The sequence below is a fragment of the Sorghum bicolor genome, chromosome 3, assembly GCF_000003195.3.
Source record: "Sorghum bicolor cultivar BTx623 chromosome 3, Sorghum_bicolor_NCBIv3, whole genome shotgun sequence".
Taxonomy (NCBI): Eukaryota; Viridiplantae; Streptophyta; class Magnoliopsida; order Poales; family Poaceae; genus Sorghum; species Sorghum bicolor.
In genome coordinates, this window is record NC_012872.2 from 15,186,312 (window position 1) to 15,206,878 (window position 20,567).

At 40.5% G+C, this 20,567-nt stretch overlaps 2 protein-coding genes across 2 annotated transcripts; one reads left to right on the top strand and one right to left on the bottom strand.

The window, feature by feature from the left end:
• On the top strand, positions 886–5,223 carry LOC8079620. Its single transcript, XM_002455483.2, has 7 exons — positions 886–1,583; positions 2,301–2,498; positions 2,630–2,902; positions 3,288–3,390; positions 3,469–3,587; positions 3,767–3,943; positions 4,263–5,223. Exons 1-7 carry the CDS (start codon positions 1,284–1,286, stop codon positions 5,013–5,015), a joined length of 1,923 nt encoding a protein of 640 aa, XP_002455528.1. The 5' UTR covers positions 886–1,283; the 3' UTR covers positions 5,016–5,223.
• LOC8060338 (phospholipase D zeta 1) lies at positions 6,681–19,902 on the bottom strand. The gene is made up of 20 exons (XM_021456955.1): positions 19,450–19,902; positions 17,835–17,936; positions 17,317–17,438; positions 17,016–17,157; positions 16,694–16,867; positions 16,434–16,604; positions 14,923–15,162; positions 14,715–14,831; positions 12,996–13,135; positions 12,760–12,909; positions 12,502–12,658; positions 11,892–12,434; positions 10,916–11,026; positions 10,588–10,734; positions 10,317–10,514; positions 10,090–10,191; positions 9,532–9,663; positions 7,667–7,732; positions 7,350–7,411; positions 6,681–7,257 (listed from the first exon to the last, which is right to left on the bottom strand). The coding sequence occupies exons 1-20, from the start codon at positions 19,687–19,689 to the stop codon at positions 7,008–7,010; spliced, it is 3,366 nt and encodes a 1,121-aa protein (XP_021312630.1). The 5' UTR covers positions 19,690–19,902; the 3' UTR covers positions 6,681–7,007.

The following is a 20,567-nucleotide window of genomic DNA, read 5'->3' on the forward strand; positions in this document are numbered from 1 at the left end:
CCATGTTCCATGAACTACCCATTGAATCCTTGTGTGTGATATTGGAAACTAATAGTTGCTGATATGAAGCACCGACACGTGGTCTTCCAAAAAGGTGTATTCATAGTTATATAATTATTCAAAACATCTGTTTTGTATTCTTTAAGCAATCAAAATATTGTTTTGCTTATCAATACCATAAATTGTTGTGTGGCAATGACGCGGTCATGGATAATTTTGAGCCATTTGTTTGTTGTGGAATCAAACTTGGCAGAGAGGTTGGGAAAAGGTGACTTCACTTCAGTCTAATAATAAACCCAATTCTGCTCCTAAATATCTCAAGTTAAATCACTCCAGCTCTAGAAGAAATGTGATTTCAGAGTGGAGGCAAACTTCCAACTCCTATAAACCACACAACATAATGACAAATATTTGGTCCATTAGAAATATATATTCAGTAACTGCTTTCTATGATTATTGACCATGTAAGATGGCTTTGTTTTTACTCCGATACTTATAGAAAACAAAAACTTATCTATTGTTCATGTACAACGGCGAAAGCAATATTTTAGTGATCAACGAAGTATACAAAGCGAATCCTACGTAAGCAGCTTTTATCCATATGCCATTATGAAATATCAAAATTACCTTTATACCATTAACAATTCGAAAAGTTCTCCATTACATTCACATAAAATCGTATAATTTAGAAAGTTCTCCACTACAATCAAATAAAACCTCCTACCCTATAAGTACTCTTGAGAGCCGGCAAATCTTTGAAATTGATGAAGTTATCATATATGCCATGCTATAAGTTAGATAGGTGCCACGCTATAGATTGGAACATATATAATTAATAAACTCTAAAATATTTGCTTTCAGGGGAGTCGAACCTGCAGCCGTCGTTGTTTTATTGATTAGTGGTGCACACAAAGCAGATCCAACATGAGCAAAAGCTTCTGGAAAAATATTCGTCCCAGCAACAAAGCATATCCGAATTTTGCGTAGACGCTAGCAACGGAGTATTGTATTGGAATGGAGTTAGCCGTAACCCAGTCACAGTGATTAGGACAACCAAAATCGATCTAATCGGTTAGCCTTAATTGGGAAAGCTCAACAAATCATGGTTGCAGACGCGGCGAAGCAACCCAAACAAACCCAACTGCGCGTCCGAGGCGGGGAAGGAAGGAAGAAACCGTAGCGAGATATTTGCATTTCAGTCCCTGCGAAGATCGTGTCCTGTAGAGGCCCCTCGCCGCGCCGCTCGCGTCGGGATCCCGCCGTCGCCCTCGTCGGGCGGCGCCATGGGGACGGCGGCGATGGCGACGGCGGTGGGCGGCGCCATGCTGCTCTACTTCGTGCTGAGCCGGCGGCTGGCGGGCGAGGACGTCTCCGTCGGCGGCGGAGGCGGAGGGGGAGGAGTCGGGTCCGGGAAGCGGCGGAGGGGGCGCAGCGCGCCGCGGCGCCCGGTGCAGCCGCCGGCGACGTGGATCGAGGCGGTGGGCACGCTCGCGGAGACGCTGCGGTTCACCTACTCGGAGACGCTCGGCAAGTGGCCCATCGGGGACCTCGCCTTCGGAATCAAGTACCTCATGCGCCGACAGGTGAGAGAACAGAGAACCGTTCCTCCTCGCTATTCCACCATCATCAGGTATTCGGATTGCCTGCCGCTTGGATCCAAGTGAAATGGCTCGGTTTTGTTTCGAATTTGGCTCTCAAGGCTTGCGTTTTGGATCTGAAATGCGAGTTCCTTTGTGCTCGAATTGTGCTTCCCCTATAGCATTCTGCACTCCTTGTAGGAATGGATTTGATACTAAGTATATAGATGCACAGAAAGCAGGTGAGTTCTAGTGCTGATAGCCTTTCATAAAAATTGCTACTAGGAAGGTATCAAGCTGGTGGGTTTTGTGCTGGAGCTACTGCTAATTCTAGTGTTATGCAGTTGCACCTGCAAAGTTAAGGTTGCATAAGTTTGTATTGCTGGTAAATTTTTTAGTTTACAGATACTTCGGTTGACAGAGTTATACCTTTTCAATATTCAAGTTGTGCTTGTTATGAGTAAACATGCCTCTTAAGATGAAGTTCCTGATCTGATTAGCATACTTAATCGTGAGAGAACTGTTAATATGGATCTCTGCGAGATAAGATGGTTGTGATTAAACTGATTATGGCATAACTTTTCAACCGAGGGATTCAGAGCTAAGCTACTAATAAGTTATTAAAGGATCCCAAAACTTATCTACTGTTCCTTTTCTCGTGTTGGGTGTCAAATCCTGATTTTTGAGTAATCTAATGTTCTGTAACCTTGTGTTACTTGTCAGGGCAATTTACATGTTGCCAGTGTATATGCTGGAAGCGAGTGCATTGAACTGAAAGGACCTGAAATCATGGAAGAGCTGATTGTTCTACGGCGGTTGATTGATCTGTGCTTCCTTTTCTCTAAGAAACCATTTCCAGTGTTCCGGGAGTTAGCTGGATTTTCACAGGAGGATGTTCTTATTGAAGAACCAAAGGCGGGGGTGAGTAAGTATTGATAGCTATTTTAGTGTTCATCGATTTCTTAAGGCATGCTCTGTTGCTAGTGATAATATGAATCTAGTTGATTATGTGTTTTTCTTTTTGATTCCCGACATTAGTCCTACTTTAACAGATTTTGAAGCCTGCTCATACAATTCTACGTGATGAGTGCACCAAATCCTTCCTTGTTTTGATTCGAGGGACTCATAGCATGAAAGATACTCTGACTGCTGCTACTGGGGCTGTGGTGCCATTTCACCTCTCACTTTTGGATGAAGGCGGTGTGAGCAAATTAGTGTTAGGCTATGCTCACTGTGGGATGGTTGCAGCAGCCCGCTGGATTGCAAGAGGTGTAACACCATGCCTTCGTGAAGCAGTCAGACAATGTCCAGAATACCAAATCAAGGTGCATATTCATCTTATGGTTCAAACTCGCCATGCCTGATATTGTTCATATAAGGCCTTGTTTAGTTCCGAAAAAATTTCGGATTTTGACACTGTAGCATTTTGGTTTTTATTTGACAAATATTATCCAATCATAGACTACCTAGGTTCAAAAGATTTATCTCGTGATTTACAGGCAAACTGTGCAATTAGTTTTTATTTTCGTTTATATCTAATGCTTCATGCATGTGCTCCAAGGTTTGATGTGACGGGGAATCTTGAAAAGATTTTGGTTTTCGGGGTGAACTAAGCAAGGCCTAAGTTTTGGTTTGGTGGAATTGCTACATCATTTTGTCTCAATAATACCCCTTGACTCGTCATTTGAAGAGCTAATTTTGTTCTGTTAGATTGTTGGCCATTCATTGGGTGGTGGTACTGCTGCATTGCTAACCTACATCCTTAGAGAACATAAAGAGTTTTCTTCAACAACTTGTGTTGCATTCGCACCAGGTATGTCAACTGTTGTCCTGTCAAGTGTCCATAATATATTGGGTTAGGATCTAATAACAGCTGATTTTTTGTTGTCAGCTTCTTGCATGACATGGGAATTAGCAGAATCAGGCAAACATTTTGTGACTACGATTGTCAATGGAGCTGATCTGGTTCCCACTGTATCGACTGCATCTATTGATGATCTCCGTTCTGAGGTAGCTCCGTTTCTCCACGCAGATTTGTTGCTTTAATTAATGTTTCATCTCTGGGGAGAAATGTGATTCTTATTTACACTTACAACAGTAAATATGACACCATGGCTGTTTTCATTGAAAATTTAGTAGCAAGAAATTTCACTCTCTTCCTCACTCCTTATGTCTTATCCATCATCCAGGTAACAGCTTCATCATGGTTAAATGATTTGAGGGATCAAATACAACAGACACGTTTCCTAAATGTCGTTTACCGGTCAGCCACTGCTTTAGGAACTCGCCTGCAATCTTTTTCTGGTGCGAGAGAGAGGGTTGCAGGTGCTGGAGCATTTCTACGTCCTGTTTCAAACAAAACCCAGGTACATATGTGACAAGGAGCTGGCAAGCTGTATAGTTATATTTTATTGGTAGCAATGATGTGGTTCTATAGTGATGCCTGCACCCTATAACCAAAAGTTTTCTTTTGTTAGATTAAGCATTCTCTACTTTATGACCTTATTTTGGACATGGTTGTTTCATAAACTAAATAAAGTCTTGATGCTGAATGATATTATTCAAATATTCAGTGCATGAAAGACGTGCACAGCATGATAGCTTTGTGTCTAGTTATTCTTCAGAGAACTTATCCCCCAGAATCAAAGCATTATTGAACCCTTCTTAACAAATATTCCAATGCAGGTTGTGATGAAACAAGCACAGAATGTTGCACAGGCTGTTGCTAGAAGTCGGTCTGCACTTTCCTCATGGTCATGCATGGGTGCACGTCGTCGAGGTGTAGGTGTAGTTACTGCAAGTTCTAAAGATGATATAAGAGCAGAAACCCATGTAACATCGACAGTTGAGTCAAAGTCCTTCGTTGTAGAACAATGTGTCACCAAGACCATAGAAGAACTGCAGTATACTGCAGCTAGTATTTCTGTTCATGATGCAGCAGACGAAGAAGAGGCTCTTTTGAGTGAGCATGAAACCTCTCGGGAGAATGCCGAAGAAGAAATAACAGAGGGTGAATTGTGGTACGAGTTCGAGAAGGACTTGGATCGACAGACTGAAGTGGAGGCACGAACTCGAGAGGAAGAGGCAGCTGCAGCCAAGGAAATAATGGAAGAGGAAAGTGCTGTGCTAAAAGGTGTAGAGGACAGGCAGTCCTTCACATCAGATAGCTTGGAGAGGCAGCAATTCTACCCACCTGGTAGAATCATGCACATGGTTGCAATGCCTCCCACAGATGCTGACCCAGATGATCCAGTGGCTGCTGACGAGTGCTCTGTTGGAATATATGAGACCCCTAGAGATCTTTACAGCAAGATTCGACTCTCAAATACCATGATCAATGATCACTACATGCCAATGTATAAGAAGATGATGGAAATATTGATTGAGAAGTTCGCAAAGGATGAGGACAGCTATTGTACAGGTTCTACTGTAGAATAACGTGAAGGCATGAATGACCTATATACATCATATAACTGTACAATACTCCCCTTGTTAGCTGTTATTAGCCTCTCTGACATTGCAATATACAAGAGGTGATGTCCTCCTGACCCGTGAAAAAGGATTTTAGTTAGGGTCATGTGAGTGTGTGTGATGTGTAAATGTAAAAGGAAACCAGAATCAGCAATTTAATACCTTTTCCAGTCTCTGTGCTTGTACTTCACAAACATGTGATTACTTGGATCTTGAAATCTAAATGTTTACAAGGCATTTAAAATTGAGGTGTTTAGAAATAACAGCGTTTTGACATTGTTTATCCAGACCAATGGCTACAGCGAACTAAAAAGAGAAGAGTTGCAATGGCGCTTGCTTAGCTAGCCATGGCAAGAAATTTCTTAAGCACTGTTTGATTGTTGCAGTGCGTCTGCATCTGCGTGAATTTAAAGTTTGTTAAAAGATTGACAGTGAGGGTATACCCTGAGAGCACTGTACAGCTGGCAAGGGTTTAAATATATTCTTATCCGTGCTCGTGCACATATTACTATTATAATTATATAAAAGTAAAGGGGCAAAAAGAAAAACAGTTCCACTATCATTATTATCAAATATAAAATAAAATGAATAATAATTTCCAAACAAAGAGCTTTGTCGAGTGTTAGGCCAGCAGCTAACCAGTAAAAAAATAAAAAAAATTAAGCTATGTTCCGGTGTGGTGTAGGCCCCGTTTCCCAGAGGGTAGCAGGGCCTTCCAAAAATTGGCGCGCGAGCCCACCCTAAAGTAGGGGCGGGACATCGCTCGCACCTTTGGCAAGGTGTGTTCTGTCGGGTGTCGGCACGGCACGTCAGTCTCTATACGATCATCAACGGGCCGCCTTTCACCCCCTGACAGGGTCGGGTAAGATTTCCGCCGCGCTCTCGCGCCGCTCTTATAGCGCCCACGCCACGGCCACGTCTCCTCAACTCGCGGTGTGGTACTAAAAACGACATCCAACGCGCGGTCGCCTCCGACCCGACCGACGCTCCTCTTTAGGTTGGCTAGCTTGGTAGCCCGAGTGAAATGAGCCCAAAGATCTTTGTTTGGCCCAATAGCGCATGATCTGCCTGGAGGCTCGAGTCACATTCCTTATTCGGCAGAGGCCGGCATTTTATATAATTTATTTATTTATTTATTTATAAACATATCTGCTTTCTTCCGTATATTTTTCTAAGAAATTTGACGAAAGTTAAAGAAGGTTACTTAAGATAAATCCCATGTAAAATGTAATTTGGATCAGAGGAAGTATATTCTAAGGGCTTTAATTGATTGGTAATAGCTTTGCAATTGACAAAAAACAGATAGAGCACTAACATACCCTCCGTTCCAAATTACATGCCACTAATTTTTTCCCTGGTTGAATTCCAAAAATAAAAGAAGTCCTTGTCATAAGTGAAATTTCTTTAACTTTAACTAAGCTTTTAACAGAAGTATATGTCAGGGGAATGTAACGAAACTAGTCTGACGATGAAGACTTTAGTGTATTTTTCTATAAATTTAGTTGCATTTTGGAGTTTGACTTCAAACAAATCTGAGTAATATATAATTCGGAACACAGGGAGTACTAATAATTCATCTCTGCATGTACATTTACTTGCCTATACAACGGTGAACTGACATCAACAATAATAAACAGAGAGCAAACTGCAACAAAATCTGCCAATGCTCCATGTACAAGGCAACAACTTCAAGTCTTATAAGTCCCTTTTATTTTGCATAAAGAAAGAACGAATCCAATAGGGTAACATCTATTGCCCAAACTAACTCTGATAAACGAACTGTACAAATCCTGGCCACCATATCCTATACTCGAAACTAGCAAGAATATATATGATTTTTCCTTCTTCTTTTTTTCCTATTCGTCCAGGCACGAGATACTTTCTAGGCATCTACAACTATAATAACCCTATAACATGTACAAGTATCCTATAGGACTTTCGCCAAAGGCAGGGAAAAAACTAATGAAAAACTTGTGGAGATGTATAATACTCGCTTTCACTGAAGAAAGGTCTCAAGTCCTCTTGGCACATGAATTCCAAAGGGAAGCAAACAATATGACCCCTGACGGCCTGCAACCGCTCCACTGGATTGACACATGCCAGATCTCCATCCTGTTGAGTTTCCGGGTTCTCTAGGGCAACACCCAAGTCGATGGTTGTGTGGCCAATTTTCTCCTTCCGATGAGCAAAACTTTGGCGAAATTGGTACCTGCAAGAGTTTGGTATCATTTCAGAGATCAGCAAGCACAATATTTCGACTGAAATGGATGAAAACTTGAAGAAGGGTCCTGCATTCCGCACCTAGAATGGATGTGATCGTTGGGAACACATGAAAATACTTGTTGGTAGATCATGGTATTCTCCTGCCATGTGTCAGTTTGTTCAGTTGAGGGGGGAAAATAAGTATTGGTGCTCATTATGTAGCATTCTTATGATAAAAAAATGCAATGGAAAATCATTATTTAGTAAAATCACGACATCCATAGACAGGTGCAGTGACAGATAGTCATACTGGTTTCCTGGTTTAGCGGTTAGTTCAAAACAAAATAGTTCCGTCTCTAACTTGAATAGCTTAAAAGAAATAAAGGGAAAAGATAAAGTATCTCCACCGCACTCACCTTAGCAGTGGCCATCCAAATGCTTTTGTACACTGAATCATCCACAGGATCCATAATGCAACTAACCTGAAAGTGAGGATACACATTAAGTGGAATCGAACCCACAAACTATTCTACTTCTGTCAAAAGCATATGTAAAATGTTCAGGACTACTTTATAAAGGGTTGCCATGAAACAGATTCAAAGAGTGGGTGTTAGATAGTTCAATTGCATGTGTTCAGATGGGAAGAGGGGTGTTTTGTTGTGTGGTTGGCTTTATTCTAGTATACCCTGCTGATCCTCTATGTCTCACTCACTTTATATAGTGTGCAGAAACCTATAGTGATGGTTCTTCTTCAAGTTGTCTCTGTCCAACTAATTTGTCCTGTTTGCACTTGTGTACATGACGTAGAAAGGCTATAAGGCATCTTAGCTCAATCCATGCAGTAGACCTGTTCATTTGCGGTTTTTGCTGGTTTGTTAACCTAGGCTGTCACATGCCATCTAGAATGGGTCGTTCCAGTTCTACAGTTTGCAGAGCAATATCACTGCGCGTTGAGCTGGGCCAGTTTCACTGGCCCACAGTTTAGATGATTTGAACCATTATTTTCCTCCACAGCTATCAACATCCAGTCTGCATTCACTTGTTCGTCCAAGGACTCTCATCAACATATGCAATTTACAACAGAGGCATCCAACCTTGGACAAGGAGCTTGGCGACCTGCGCATGCTTGGCAGCCCACAACTCGCCATCTCCTCCTGACGCTCGTCACCTTCTCCTGAAGGTGAGCGACCTGGTGCAGCATCAGCAGCACCAACTTTCATTCAGTGCCAGGTACACTGGGGGTAGTGCTATGTAGTGATCCGACCATTGGCACAGGACATCCCGACCGACGTGCCATGCAGGTGACTGAAGGCATTGGCATCAGCATTGCAGGCGCCTGTAGTGGCAAATTTTAAGATGATAACGCAGCAGCAGCAGCAATGCAACTGGCGGCCGCCCATCTTCCTTGAGACATGGATGTTAAGCTGGAGAAACAGTCCACGAATAGGAGACAGCTCGATGGAGTTGATGTGCAAGGGGTGGCACGGAGGTGTGCATCCACACGCACGGAGTGGCCTTGGTCACGAACTCCACCACCCGCGTCCTAGAGGTAGCTAGTCCGCCGAGAGGTGAGAGATGCTACTCGAACGGAACCTGACAATTTAAAGGAAGGAGGCTGCATCTTTGCCGTAACTGTGCACCGGTGGTCCAATGCAACTGGCATGCTGCAGATTTGTCAGCTTGACTACATGAGCAGCTAAAACGAACAGCGACAAATGCAAGGCCGGTGGCCAGAACATGAAAGCCGCCTCTGCTCAATATATGTGGTGAATCTGACAGGACAAACAGTTAGCAGGGCTAAACCAGTACAACCCAGCCTGTTTCTTCAACACATGGTTCAAACCAGTAAAAACTCCCTAATCTGCTTTGACTGGTCTGGTCCAGCTCGGATAATGGGTTAGCTGGTTTGCTTCAAAACTGTCATCAGGGCTACCATGCAGTACCAATATGAAATATTAGGACACACGAATTTGAGGTGGTTAGTTGGAATGGTTTGAGATGGGCCTTAAATTGAAAACTGATCAGATACAGCAGGTTGTTAGACTACCTGTCTGCCTGGGTGTCACAATAGGAAGCCAAAAGACAATGAAGGTGAAGCTACTAGGTTGGCAATTGATATCCCATGGTTTAGATAGCATACAATCAACTTTGAGAAAAAAAAACAAACAAACAAGACAACTTAGACTATAAATCCTTCTTTCCTCACAATGCTTCTATACTTATTGCAACTCCCAATTTAAATCATTGGTGGGTAAAGCATAATGAGTTATATAGCCCAAACCTCTCCTGGAAGAAGACCAAGGTGTTCTGCCCATAGAGAAAGTCGTAGGCTGAGGGAGAACTTTCCAGCTTCCCAAGGTCTTCCATCCATTATAGAACTGACAACCTCTTTATCTTCAATAACTATACCAATCTGAAAGAATAGTAAGACTCCGTTATAGTGTAAATAACAGGGGCTGGAGAAGATTGCCTATGTAATCTCGGTAAACATGCCTTGATCTTCACTAATTTCAGTTTGGTCATGAATTAAAACACTCTTCACCTTCAACAGCAAATTTTCCAATAAAAAAGAGTTTTTTTTATACAGAAGAGGAAAAAGAAAGAAAGAAGATATATACAGGGAAGTAAAAGTGATTTACATCCCAGTTTAGCCTAATTGCATAACTTTAGGAGTATCCCTCCATTAGGGAAGGATATTTCTAAGTTAATCAAGCTGCTTGAATTCAGCAGTTATTGCCTGCATGGAGTCGAAGCATATATACTGTACAACCTTTCATCTATTTGGCCTGATAATTACTTATAAGTGTAGAAGAGCACCATGCAAATATGCAAATCATACCTCAGAATCCCTAGATCCAAGCAAGCTTCTATCATTTATGTTAGCTGAGCCAATTAATGCCATGCGGTCATCAATAATCATCAATTTACTGTGCACATATATCTGCAGCATGCAGGTTGTTAGGAAAACAATTAAAGGAAAGCACAGAAAGTAACCTTTGCCTAAAGGCATGACCTATTGAGTGTAACAGAACCTTTTTACCCCCCCCCCCCCCAAAAAAAAAATACCTGATTAGTGACCAAAGGACCCCCATCACCTAATCTGCCATGTGCTCTAAGCCCATAAAATGAGATGTAATCATGCGCCTTCGAGCCAACCACATCATACAGATTTTTAAGAATTGAATTAGGTCCTCTACAAATAGTTCGGTATTGCCAATGCATAATTGCCCTCACAGACGCAGCTCCACCATCATCAATGCCACCCTGAAACAAAATATGTAAATATACAGCCACCCTGAAACACCAACCATGTGTAATCGATACAAAAGCACACTACCTGAAAACCAGGTAAAAGTGGTATGACAATAATAACCCGGAAGCGCTTTTTCTCTTTTTCTGCTCTAAGTATACGCCTATATAGTGCTTCTAATACACGATTCTTAATTGTGTCATCTCCTGAAAGACCTGATATGAAAAACTGATTCTGCAAAGGACAGCAGAAAGAATGTATGTTACAAGGGATATCAGTCTATTTGTAATTATGTGCATATAGAAACATCAAGTCTATTGATTCTCAAACATATGAATGTGAATAACTCTGAATATAAAGTGTTACGTCAAAACATAAATCTTATGGCTTAAAACTGCAGAACTAAAAAACACACCTCAATGTAAACAAAATGTTCTGCCTTTTCAATGAGAGAAAAATAGGCATTGTGGATGCTTCCTTCAATTTCAGTTGTTCCTGCTGACCATGGGCCAACACTTCTAACAACCTAAATAACAGAAAAAATTTAATTGGTTAGATGTTAGTGTACAGTATGATTTTCGTTATTATTTGGTATACAAGCAATCTAAGAGGACAATAATATCATCCCCGATTCATTTCAATCCACTTGGAGACTAGGACAACAGATTAATGCAACCTGGTCTTAACAAATGCTTCATGTGGTAATTTGAGACAAGGGTTTTCAAGTGCCACCTAAGAACAGCTCATGCCTATGGATACTCCTTTTTTATTGGTGTGGAATGACTGGAGATTCAACAACTTTGGCAAGCGAGAAGTGCAAATGAAACTTCAAGATGCTATTTCCATTATTCAAAACTTAGAATCTGTTACCTTCCATGAAATTTTAAAGATTATGCACCATCGGCTATTTGAACAAAAAAAAAAAATCTTTTGCATGACCAAAACCATATGTAATAGTCTAATAGAATACACAAAGATGGTCGCCATAAACAAATCAAGCCAGTGCGAGAATTTCCATCAGTATGTTATGGAATTCATGGTAAGATTGTACTGTGAGAAAAAAAAGCAACAAACACAGGCAAAAATATGTTCAAACAGGCATGTGTATCGGTTGGTAAAACAAACAAGTTATAATGTTGCATTCAGCATAAATCTTGACAAACATAACATTTTCTTCTAACTAGGGACTTCTTATGCTATATCTATTCTCTGAGAAAGTATTAAAGTTCCCTTGAACCACCATGGTCACGTTTACTTGTGTAACAATGAATAGCACTAAGCTGCATGGGGCACGCGTAACACAAAGTTTGGCGCGGCTGAATCTGTAAACCAACATATACATTAAGTACAAATAAAGTATCAGGATATTAATATCAGCAGTGCATGATAACCTGGCAACGACATGCTGCTCGGGGACCAACTTCTCCAACGTCAAGCGCAGAGGCAACTTGATCACCTCGATCTTGTGTCTCCCACCACTCCTTATCTATGTGTTGCATATTTGGATTTGAGGTTCCATAGTGTTTAGACACTGAAACCTCAGGGGAACCGACATTGTCCACAAATCCTTTCATCTGTAAATCTTGTAAAGAAAAATCTTGTTTGGCCTTTCGGTTCGACAGTGCCTGCTGGTTCCAATTGGTTTTATTTGCATGATCTGAAAGACCATTGGTGATATTCATGCCATTCATTCCAAAATCTCCACTTGCAAATACATGGTGATCAGGTTCATGTGGCAAAAGCAACGGAATGTCCTGACATGATGCTGGTGTTGTCAAGGAGTTTAACCTATTGAACTTAATATCCTTATCAGGGTCCTGTTTATTCTCCGTTTCCCCATTTGTTTCCTTGCTTGTAGCCATGTAATGAGGAATTACCATGTGATGATGAGGCATTAATAATGGAATTGCTTGCTCATTCGGTGCTTTATTCCTCTGCAATAGGTGAGATTGTTAAGTTCAGAACTGATACTGATGAAAAATACTCCTAAAGCCAACTGACCTTTGCATAGTTCCATCTCTGAACAAAATGCCTTGCTACATCTCTACATGCTGGACCATAAAGTGCACACTGAACATCATGCCAAGGCATGCGAGGATATTTAGTGCGATCAAGCTCATCTTTCATTGTGTCCTCCCAAGAATTTGGCTCAGATTCCCTTACAAACAACAGTATAATAAGATAAGCACACAAGCTAAAGAATTAATACAAAGTATGCATGCATGTAACCTAATAAAAAAATCCGAATAATGAAAATACCTAGGATTATAGTAATCCTTTCCAGGCCATGTTGATGGAGGAAAATCTGCAACTTTATGCTCAGGGGAGTCATAACGACCAAAGCACAAATCAAGACCTCCAACATAGCATACTTGATTATCAACAACGACAATTTTTTCATGGTGAGACCTTCAAGCCATACAAAAGAGTGAATGGCGAGAATTTAATTAATTACAGCTAACAGAAAATAAACAAGCATAAAACTCCCACTGTACCATAGATATATGCCAGTCGAGAAATGATCTGGGTAGCGCAGAACTTTAACATTCTCATGAATGTTAAGTAGCCTCCGTTTACTGTACATGCTGTTGATTTTCAACGCAAGAGAAACTTCCTTGTACAAAAGAATGTAAATCTGCAAAACAAAATAGCATTTCTTAGTTACTGAGACTGATAATTAGTATAACTAATTAATATGATCATTAAATAAAAAACTAGTGGTGTTTGGCCGGTGCTTCTGCTCTTCAGGAGCTCATCCTGAGGTCGCTTGCTCCAAGTCCTTAGTGGCCTAGTGTGGCAAGTTGGTTTTGGTCGGGCTTTTTGCAGTATGCAGTGTGAGTTGGGTGTGTTTTTTTCTAGCCATCCCGTTTTGTTTAATAGTATTTTTTTCCTCTCTTAATGAAATGACACACAACTCTCATGCGTTGTTCGAGGGAAAAAACTAGTTCCATTGTATAATTCACAAAAAATGACGATTCATGATAAGCATTAAGCAAACTGTGTTCAGTTTCTACTTGATCAATGAAATATTTGAATGCTGAGAATTATGCTCTTGCAGTCTTGCTTATGACCACTTCTGCATTGCAGAACATTTGGGAGCATATAGGAACACTAGACAAAGGAATCTGATTAGGCTAGAAGTACAGAAACATCTACACAGTGGTTTGCTTCAGCTCTTTGCTGGTTTCTGCCTGCCAGCCAAAAGCTGAAACAATCAGCCCAGCTGCTGAGCTGAATTTTGAAAAACTGGAAAGTTGGCTTCTGAGGAAATAAACTAAAAGCTGAAAACACGCTGAGAGTTTTTTCAGGCTTTTGGTGTATTACAACAGTCAATAGCAAAAAACCAACAGCCAGAATCCAAAAAGTCAGAAAGCCAGCTTTTGAGCAAGTCCAAAAGCTGACAGGCCTTCAATCACGGTGCACTAGGTTCATGTCTAGAACAACCATTGTGTGATTAGCTCCTTTTTTTCTCGAACATGGACGAGTGTTGTGTATCATTATATTAAAGAAGAAAAATGGTTCTTCGATGATTAGATTATTTGCTCTGTTACTGGAATATTGGCTAAGTACTGCATTCTTGTCTTACTAATACAAAGCTTATTGACAGAATAAAAGAAGAGAATACAAACACATGCCATACTGTAGATTGTGGATAGGTTTATTTATCATGTGATACAACTAATCCTCAAATGTTTGACTGTAGCATGGCTCATTGACTTGTTTGGATATTGGCCATAGACAAATATTTGAATTGATTTAAGACCTTTACCACCAAAAATCTTGCTGAATTAGGTTAAGATAAATAAAACTTGATAAAAAAGTGGCTTCTTCCAAATCTCAAGATAATGAGTTCCCACTAAGTTTTTCCTCAATACTTTAGAAATAGGATAATCTTAAAATCATTTGTAGCCGAATAATGTTTTCATAAAATATAATCATAGACGAATAACAACTAAAAGCCCGCATTATCAAAACTTAACTAGGATGCGTATTTGTAAAATCCAACATAATCGTCCAAAGGAAAATAAGGAAAAATCGTCAAACAATATCTTCGTTAAACCTAACTTATTCACATCTTAAAGTCCATTACCAACCCTTACAAATAAATGCAATTTTGTAAAAACCAGTTAATAAAGCCCTAATAGATTAGATGGAGCACATACTGGAACCAAGGTTCTAACACTTTTGCTGATTAAAAATAATATATTAAATACCTGTACACCTTGTTTCGCCCTTGATTCCAGAAGACTATCAAGCCTAGAGGATCCATGAAAGTGAAAGGGGCGTCGAAGATACAATTCTGGGCACAGCCACCAGTCAGTTATAAATATCTGCACCCAACATTTAATTATCTTCAATTCTTCATGATATGGCGATGGCTTCAACTTGCAGGACAATTTTCACTTCTTCAAGTGCACTAACCTCTGATTTGGCTTCCTCAATGGAAGAAGCAATAGCATCAAATGCAGCATGACCATCTATGAACCATTGTACCACACTACCATCTTCAGTCAAGCCCCGAGGTGGTGCAAATGAACCAAAGCGGTGAGGGTGACACCAGCCCTCTGGTGGTCGTCGAGCAGCATTTATTGCAGTAACCCAATCTTTTACCTTAGCTGAACTTCTTGTTCTCAGTTTTATTGTCCGCCCCCCAGAAGATACCTTCCACAAGCACAGTATTTAGAAAATTTGAACAAAACACCAATGTCACTTTTACTGCATTACCAAGTTGTTTGCCCAGCAAAATCAAGTCCAGTATGAATGGTAATTTTTATCTTTTTTATTTGAGCTACACAAATTCATTGTCAATTTTTTTTTTCTTATGACACAAAATGAAGCGAGTTATTTGCATTAAGGACTTTAGCTATATGCCAAATAGGGACCATATGTAGATAAAACAAGAAATGCAAGAAACAACTGGTCATCAAACTAGTTTCTCAACAAGTAGACACAAACCTACAACTGTACATAAAGATTCAAGTCCATGAAGTGAGTTCGGCATCATTCAAAGTACCAAAGCAGCTCTGAATCTGGTTCAATTTAAACTATAGGGAAGGTTTCTTGCAAGAAAACACAAGTTTGCCAGTTGTATACATAAGTTTATTATCATACAGATCAAGCACATGGGTGCAATATAGCCTCCTTGTATTTTCATACTAGATAAAATGCAAAACCCTTCTTAAACAATGCACACTTCAACAATACTGGACTACTGCATTTGTTGTGGTGCTTCACAAAATGCTCCTTGCATAGAAGTAGAACACAACTATGTGAGGGGAGTGTGCGTGTTCTGTAAGGGTTATTTCCCTTTCTTTCTTCTTATGCAGCCTCCCTGTGTGTCCGAGAGAAAAAGAACAGAACATTGTGCTGGTTACACCTTGTCTCTTTGAGTGGCTTAAGACTTATTAATAATCTGTCTACTGTAGAAAACAAATGATCGAATATTGAAATTTTAAAGGCAGCATAAATAAAAATGTCTCAAAAGACCCAAGGTGTCAATACCCTTAAGTGCATTTATAAGCTGGACAGGCCACCTCGTACCAGAAAGTCATCCCCACGAGAGAATTGGTCCTTCTCATGTAAGTAACTATAACCCAAGCAGCAATATTTTGTTTTGATTGGACTTGAAGAGAGAGAGAGAGAGAGAGAGAGAGGGAGGGAGGGGGAGGGAGAGGGAGAGAGAGAGAGAGAGAGAGAGAGGGAGGGAGGGAGGGAGGGAGAGGGAGAGAGAGAGAGAGAGAGAGAGAGAGAGAGAGGTTACGCTACAGAACCCATTTAGTTTTTTTTGACAAGAGAGAACCCATTTAGTTGACTTGTTTGGTAGGAGTGATAACATATAAGTCCACTGGAGAGACACTAACAATATTAATTGTTTGATTGGAGTGATATGTCAAGCTGCTAGACCAAGCAATTCATAAATGGAAAAGAAATACCTCAAATCCAAAATGCAATGGATTACGTTCCTTTATCTCCTTTGCTAGAGTGGTTTGGCCTTCATCTCTATCAGTGTAAGGTGACACATCAAAAATAATTATGTCCAAAAGCTTAGGATCAAATGGATCTTGGAGTAAAGCCAAGAATCCTGGCTTCAGTACAGCCCAAACCTATCAAGAAGCAATAGATTTAACAGTTCATATACAAGTCAGCATCATGTTAGTAAAACAAAATAAAATCATCAAAGATTGCTCAGTACCTTTTGCCAGCTACTACTGCAAAAGCTAAAACAGCATGATGAACAGTATCTCTCTTTACTGTCCATCTCAATTTCAATTTTTGGTAAGTGCCTTGCTGTAACATAATCTTCCTTTAGCTTGGGCCCATACTCTGGCAGAAATGATAACAGTGAAACTTCCAAAAATTTGCAAACCTGCATTTTAACAGATGTTACAGTCTAAAAGAAAATGAGAAACAGGAGATCCACTCTAATGGACACGTGCACAATACTTTGGTTATATTTACAAATTTTCATTAAAACTAATATGATTTTTTTTTTACTGGAAACAGGCTTTTGTTACCTCCCTTGAGTTGACAATATCCAAGTTTCCCAAGAAATGGTTCAAGTATTCTTGCATGGCAGCCTTTGCACGATCAGAAATTGATTGCTGACGACCAAGGGCAGGCCGAATAACAGGTAAAACAGCACTTGAAGGAACATTTCTGCAGCCAAAGTTTAAGTATGTTTATTACTACATGCACATGGATATGTGGGAAGGCAACTGCTTCAAGTACATCAAAATTGTTTACAAGATTTCGTTGCTGAAGTTCCATTTTCCTTTTAGTTCAATAAGGAACATTGTTAACAAGCCACCACTTTACCTGTTTTTGGCAGAGTGTTCATCATGCTGTGAAGGAACATGCACATCATCGGCTTCATCATCATCATGTACAACTGCTGGCATATGCTCCCCGATCCCCAAATTTTGAAGCCATTCTTTGACCTTTAATTAAACAATGGAGATTAGTTCAGTTCTTCATGACTGAAAATGAAGCTTCCACACAAAGTAATTGTTATGCCAAGTAGAGTTGCCAGTCAAAGAAACGGATATAATCAGGTCAGCAAAATCACTCATTTAGAAGGCGCTGCTATATTAGGGGGATAAAACCCCAAACAGCTCTCAAAGTAAAATGCATGTGCTGGCTCAAGCAAGTGAAAATGACAGAAAACATAGTGAAATGCAAAATGTAATGAGAAGCAACTCCTTTTGTCAAGAAAAAAGGTGCACTATATGGAATATATTTGCAATGTGCTGTAACCAATGCATTTAGTGGTTAACCAGAAAGAATAAGTATATTCAAGCACAGCTCAAAATAATCATAAAGATTATGTAACCAACCTGTTCCTGTTTCTCATGAAATTCTTCAAGAAATGCACGTCTCTTCAATGCAAAATGTAGATATAGAACTTGTGAAGCCTTCTTATATAGAAGCCACCTAAACTGAGAGAAGAACTAGTGAACATTATTTTAATGGATTTCAGACTTCATATTTTGGGGAATTGCATAGGCTAGAAATTCAATAAATGAACGTTAACCAAAGCAATCCCAAATATTCCAGTGGTCCTTGTTTAGTTCCTCAAAAATTTTGCAAAATTTTTCAGATTCCCCGTCACATCGAATCTTTAGACGTATGCATGGAGTATTAAATATAGATGAAAATAAAAACTAATTGCACAGTTTGGTCGGAATTGACGAGACGAATCTTTTGAGCCTAGTTAGTCTATAATTGGACAATATTTGTCAAATACAAACGAAAGTGCTACTATTCCTATTTTGCAAAATTTTTTGAAAGTAAACAAGGCCGGTTTTCACACTATTCATCAACAAGACAGCAATGTACCATGCTATGCTACATCAACTGATGCAAGACTATTCAATTTTGCCTTCACTCGATGCAACCACAAGGGGACATATCACATCAATCTTTTTCCTTGGTTGATTGGCAGCAGCACCCCAGTTCGCATTTTGTTCTCTGTGTCCACCCGTCACTTCACCCAGTCATCTAATGACATCAGTACATCACACTGAATGTCTCATACATTTGCCACCAGATTGCACTCTAATATTAACCCACCCACCCACCAAAAAAAAAGAGAGACCCTTTGAAAGCAAAAGAGACAAAACAAAAACTACCTGAGTTCCATGTAAGCATATACTTTTTCTGTTTCCCAGTGCACGCACAAAGCACCAAATATAAGAAATGTTTAATGGCAGTTGATTTTACTGAAACCTACGGGTTACCCTTTTCTTTAAAAGAAGTTTAATGATAGTGGGCCATACAAAGTCCTAATCTCCTATGTTAATTATTATTGAATGGTATACAATGATCACCTCAACCACTTGTACCCAACGAAAAGATAATGGACTTTTGAAGGAGTAGCAAGAAGCTCAAATTGCTAAAGGACATCAGCACACTGAACATTGGCAGAGGCGAAATGTTCACCAGCTTTTTGCATCGAATGGAAAATCCCAGACGGAACTCATGCAATCATTGAGTCACGCACTGACAACATTGCAACCCAAAGCACATAAGAGGTATCATTTTCCTCCACAGTAAGCCCAATAAGTTTTTTGTGAAAAAGGAATAGGAATTCAACAAAGGCTACCTTTATTATATATAAATAAAGTATACACACTTCCATATTCGCATCGACATCAGAGCAGCACGCTGCACGCCCGAATTGAACCACAAGCCACTCACTCACAGAACCCGAATCGAATGAGCAACTCAGTTGTCGGCACCTCAAGTCAAGGGATAATCGAAGCTTCTGAGATCACCTAGAAAAATGTAGTCGGAGCCCATCGGGGGAACAAATCACCCAGACGCCCAATCCACGCAGCAATTCTAAACCACCAAATGCCAGGCACTACTGCGCTGCCCACCCAACCAGAGGAGCTAGCAAGGCCAGACGAATCCGGAGGTGGGAAGAGGTGGCGGCGCCCGGGGACGGACCTGCTTGTAGTGGACCTCGATGGTGTAGGAGAGCAGCATGGGCGTGATGTCCCCGGCGTCGGGGCGCGAGACCCCGACGATCCTGGCCCGCGGCAGCTCGTCGAACACCCGCGCCGACTCCGGCAGGCGGAACGACGCCGACGACGCGGCGCCCAACCCCTCCGGCTCGGGCGGCTCCGGCGGCATCCTGACGTACCCGTGGCCGCCGTGCTCCTGCTCCTCCTCCTCCTCGCCGGTCATAGATTCCTCGCGGGGTATATATGGATGGTTTGGCTTGGTGTTTGGGAGTGCGGGCGAGACACGAAGCGGAAGCGGAGGAAAGGGGCGGTGAGCCGGTAGGTGCCACGACCGGACTGCCGCGCCGTGGAAGGAAGGGGGAGACGTGCAGATGGATGTGCTCTGCTGCCTGCCAAATTTGGGGTGCTTTTGGCTTTTTCCTTGCCAATTTTTTGATTGAATTTATATTTCTGATTTCTGATGATGATCTTATTTTGATGGTTTAGGACTTGTTTAGTTCATCCAAAAATCAAAAACTTTTCAAGATTTATCGTCACATCAAATCTTACGGCACGTGCATAAAACATTAAATATAGATAAAAATAAAAATTAATTGCATAGTTTATCTGTAAATTACGAGACGAATCTCTTAAACCTAGTTACTCCATGATTGGACAATGTTTGTCAAATAAAAACGAAAATATTATAGTATCAAAATAAAAAAAACTAGATCTAAACGAGGCCTTAAGCTAGTGCCTTGTTTACTTTAAAAAACTTTGCAAAATAGAAATAATAGCGCTTTCATTTTTATTTGACAAGTATTGTGTAATCATAGATTAACTAGACTCAAAAAATTCGTTTTACAAATTAAAGATTATTTTTATTTATATTTAATGTTTAATATATGTGCCGTAAAATTTGATGTAACACTACTTTGAGACTAACGCATGGACGTCTCAACATGGTGGGACGTGACAAGTTCCATGAGCCACACGTCCGTGCCGCACGTTTGTGTGAATGTACCTCCTACTTCCTCCTTTCTAAAATAAATCTCTACATCTCGTTTCTAAAATAAATCTCTACAGCTAATCTCAATTTTAATTAGATTTATAGAAATAATG

Coding starts and splice junctions, on each gene's coding strand:
- LOC8079620 (XM_002455483.2), top strand. CDS start 1,284: ATGGGGACGGCGGCGATGGCGACGGCGGTGGGCGGCGCCATGCTGCTC. Junction 1,584..2,300: donor AGTACCTCATGCGCCGACAG/GTGAGAGAACAG, acceptor GTTACTTGTCAG/GGCAATTTACATGTTGCCAG. Junction 3,944..4,262: donor CTGTTTCAAACAAAACCCAG/GTACATATGTGA, acceptor ATTCCAATGCAG/GTTGTGATGAAACAAGCACA.
- LOC8060338 (XM_021456955.1), bottom strand. CDS start 19,689: ATGACCGGCGAGGAGGAGGAGGAGCAGGAGCACGGCGGCCACGGGTAC. Junction 17,937..19,449: donor TCGAGGTCCACTACAAGCAG/GTCCGTCCCCGG, acceptor TTCTTCTCTCAG/TTTAGGTGGCTTCTATATAA. Junction 7,733..9,531: donor TTGGTCTTCTTCCAGGAGAG/GTTTGGGCTATA, acceptor CCTCACTTTCAG/GTTAGTTGCATTATGGATCC.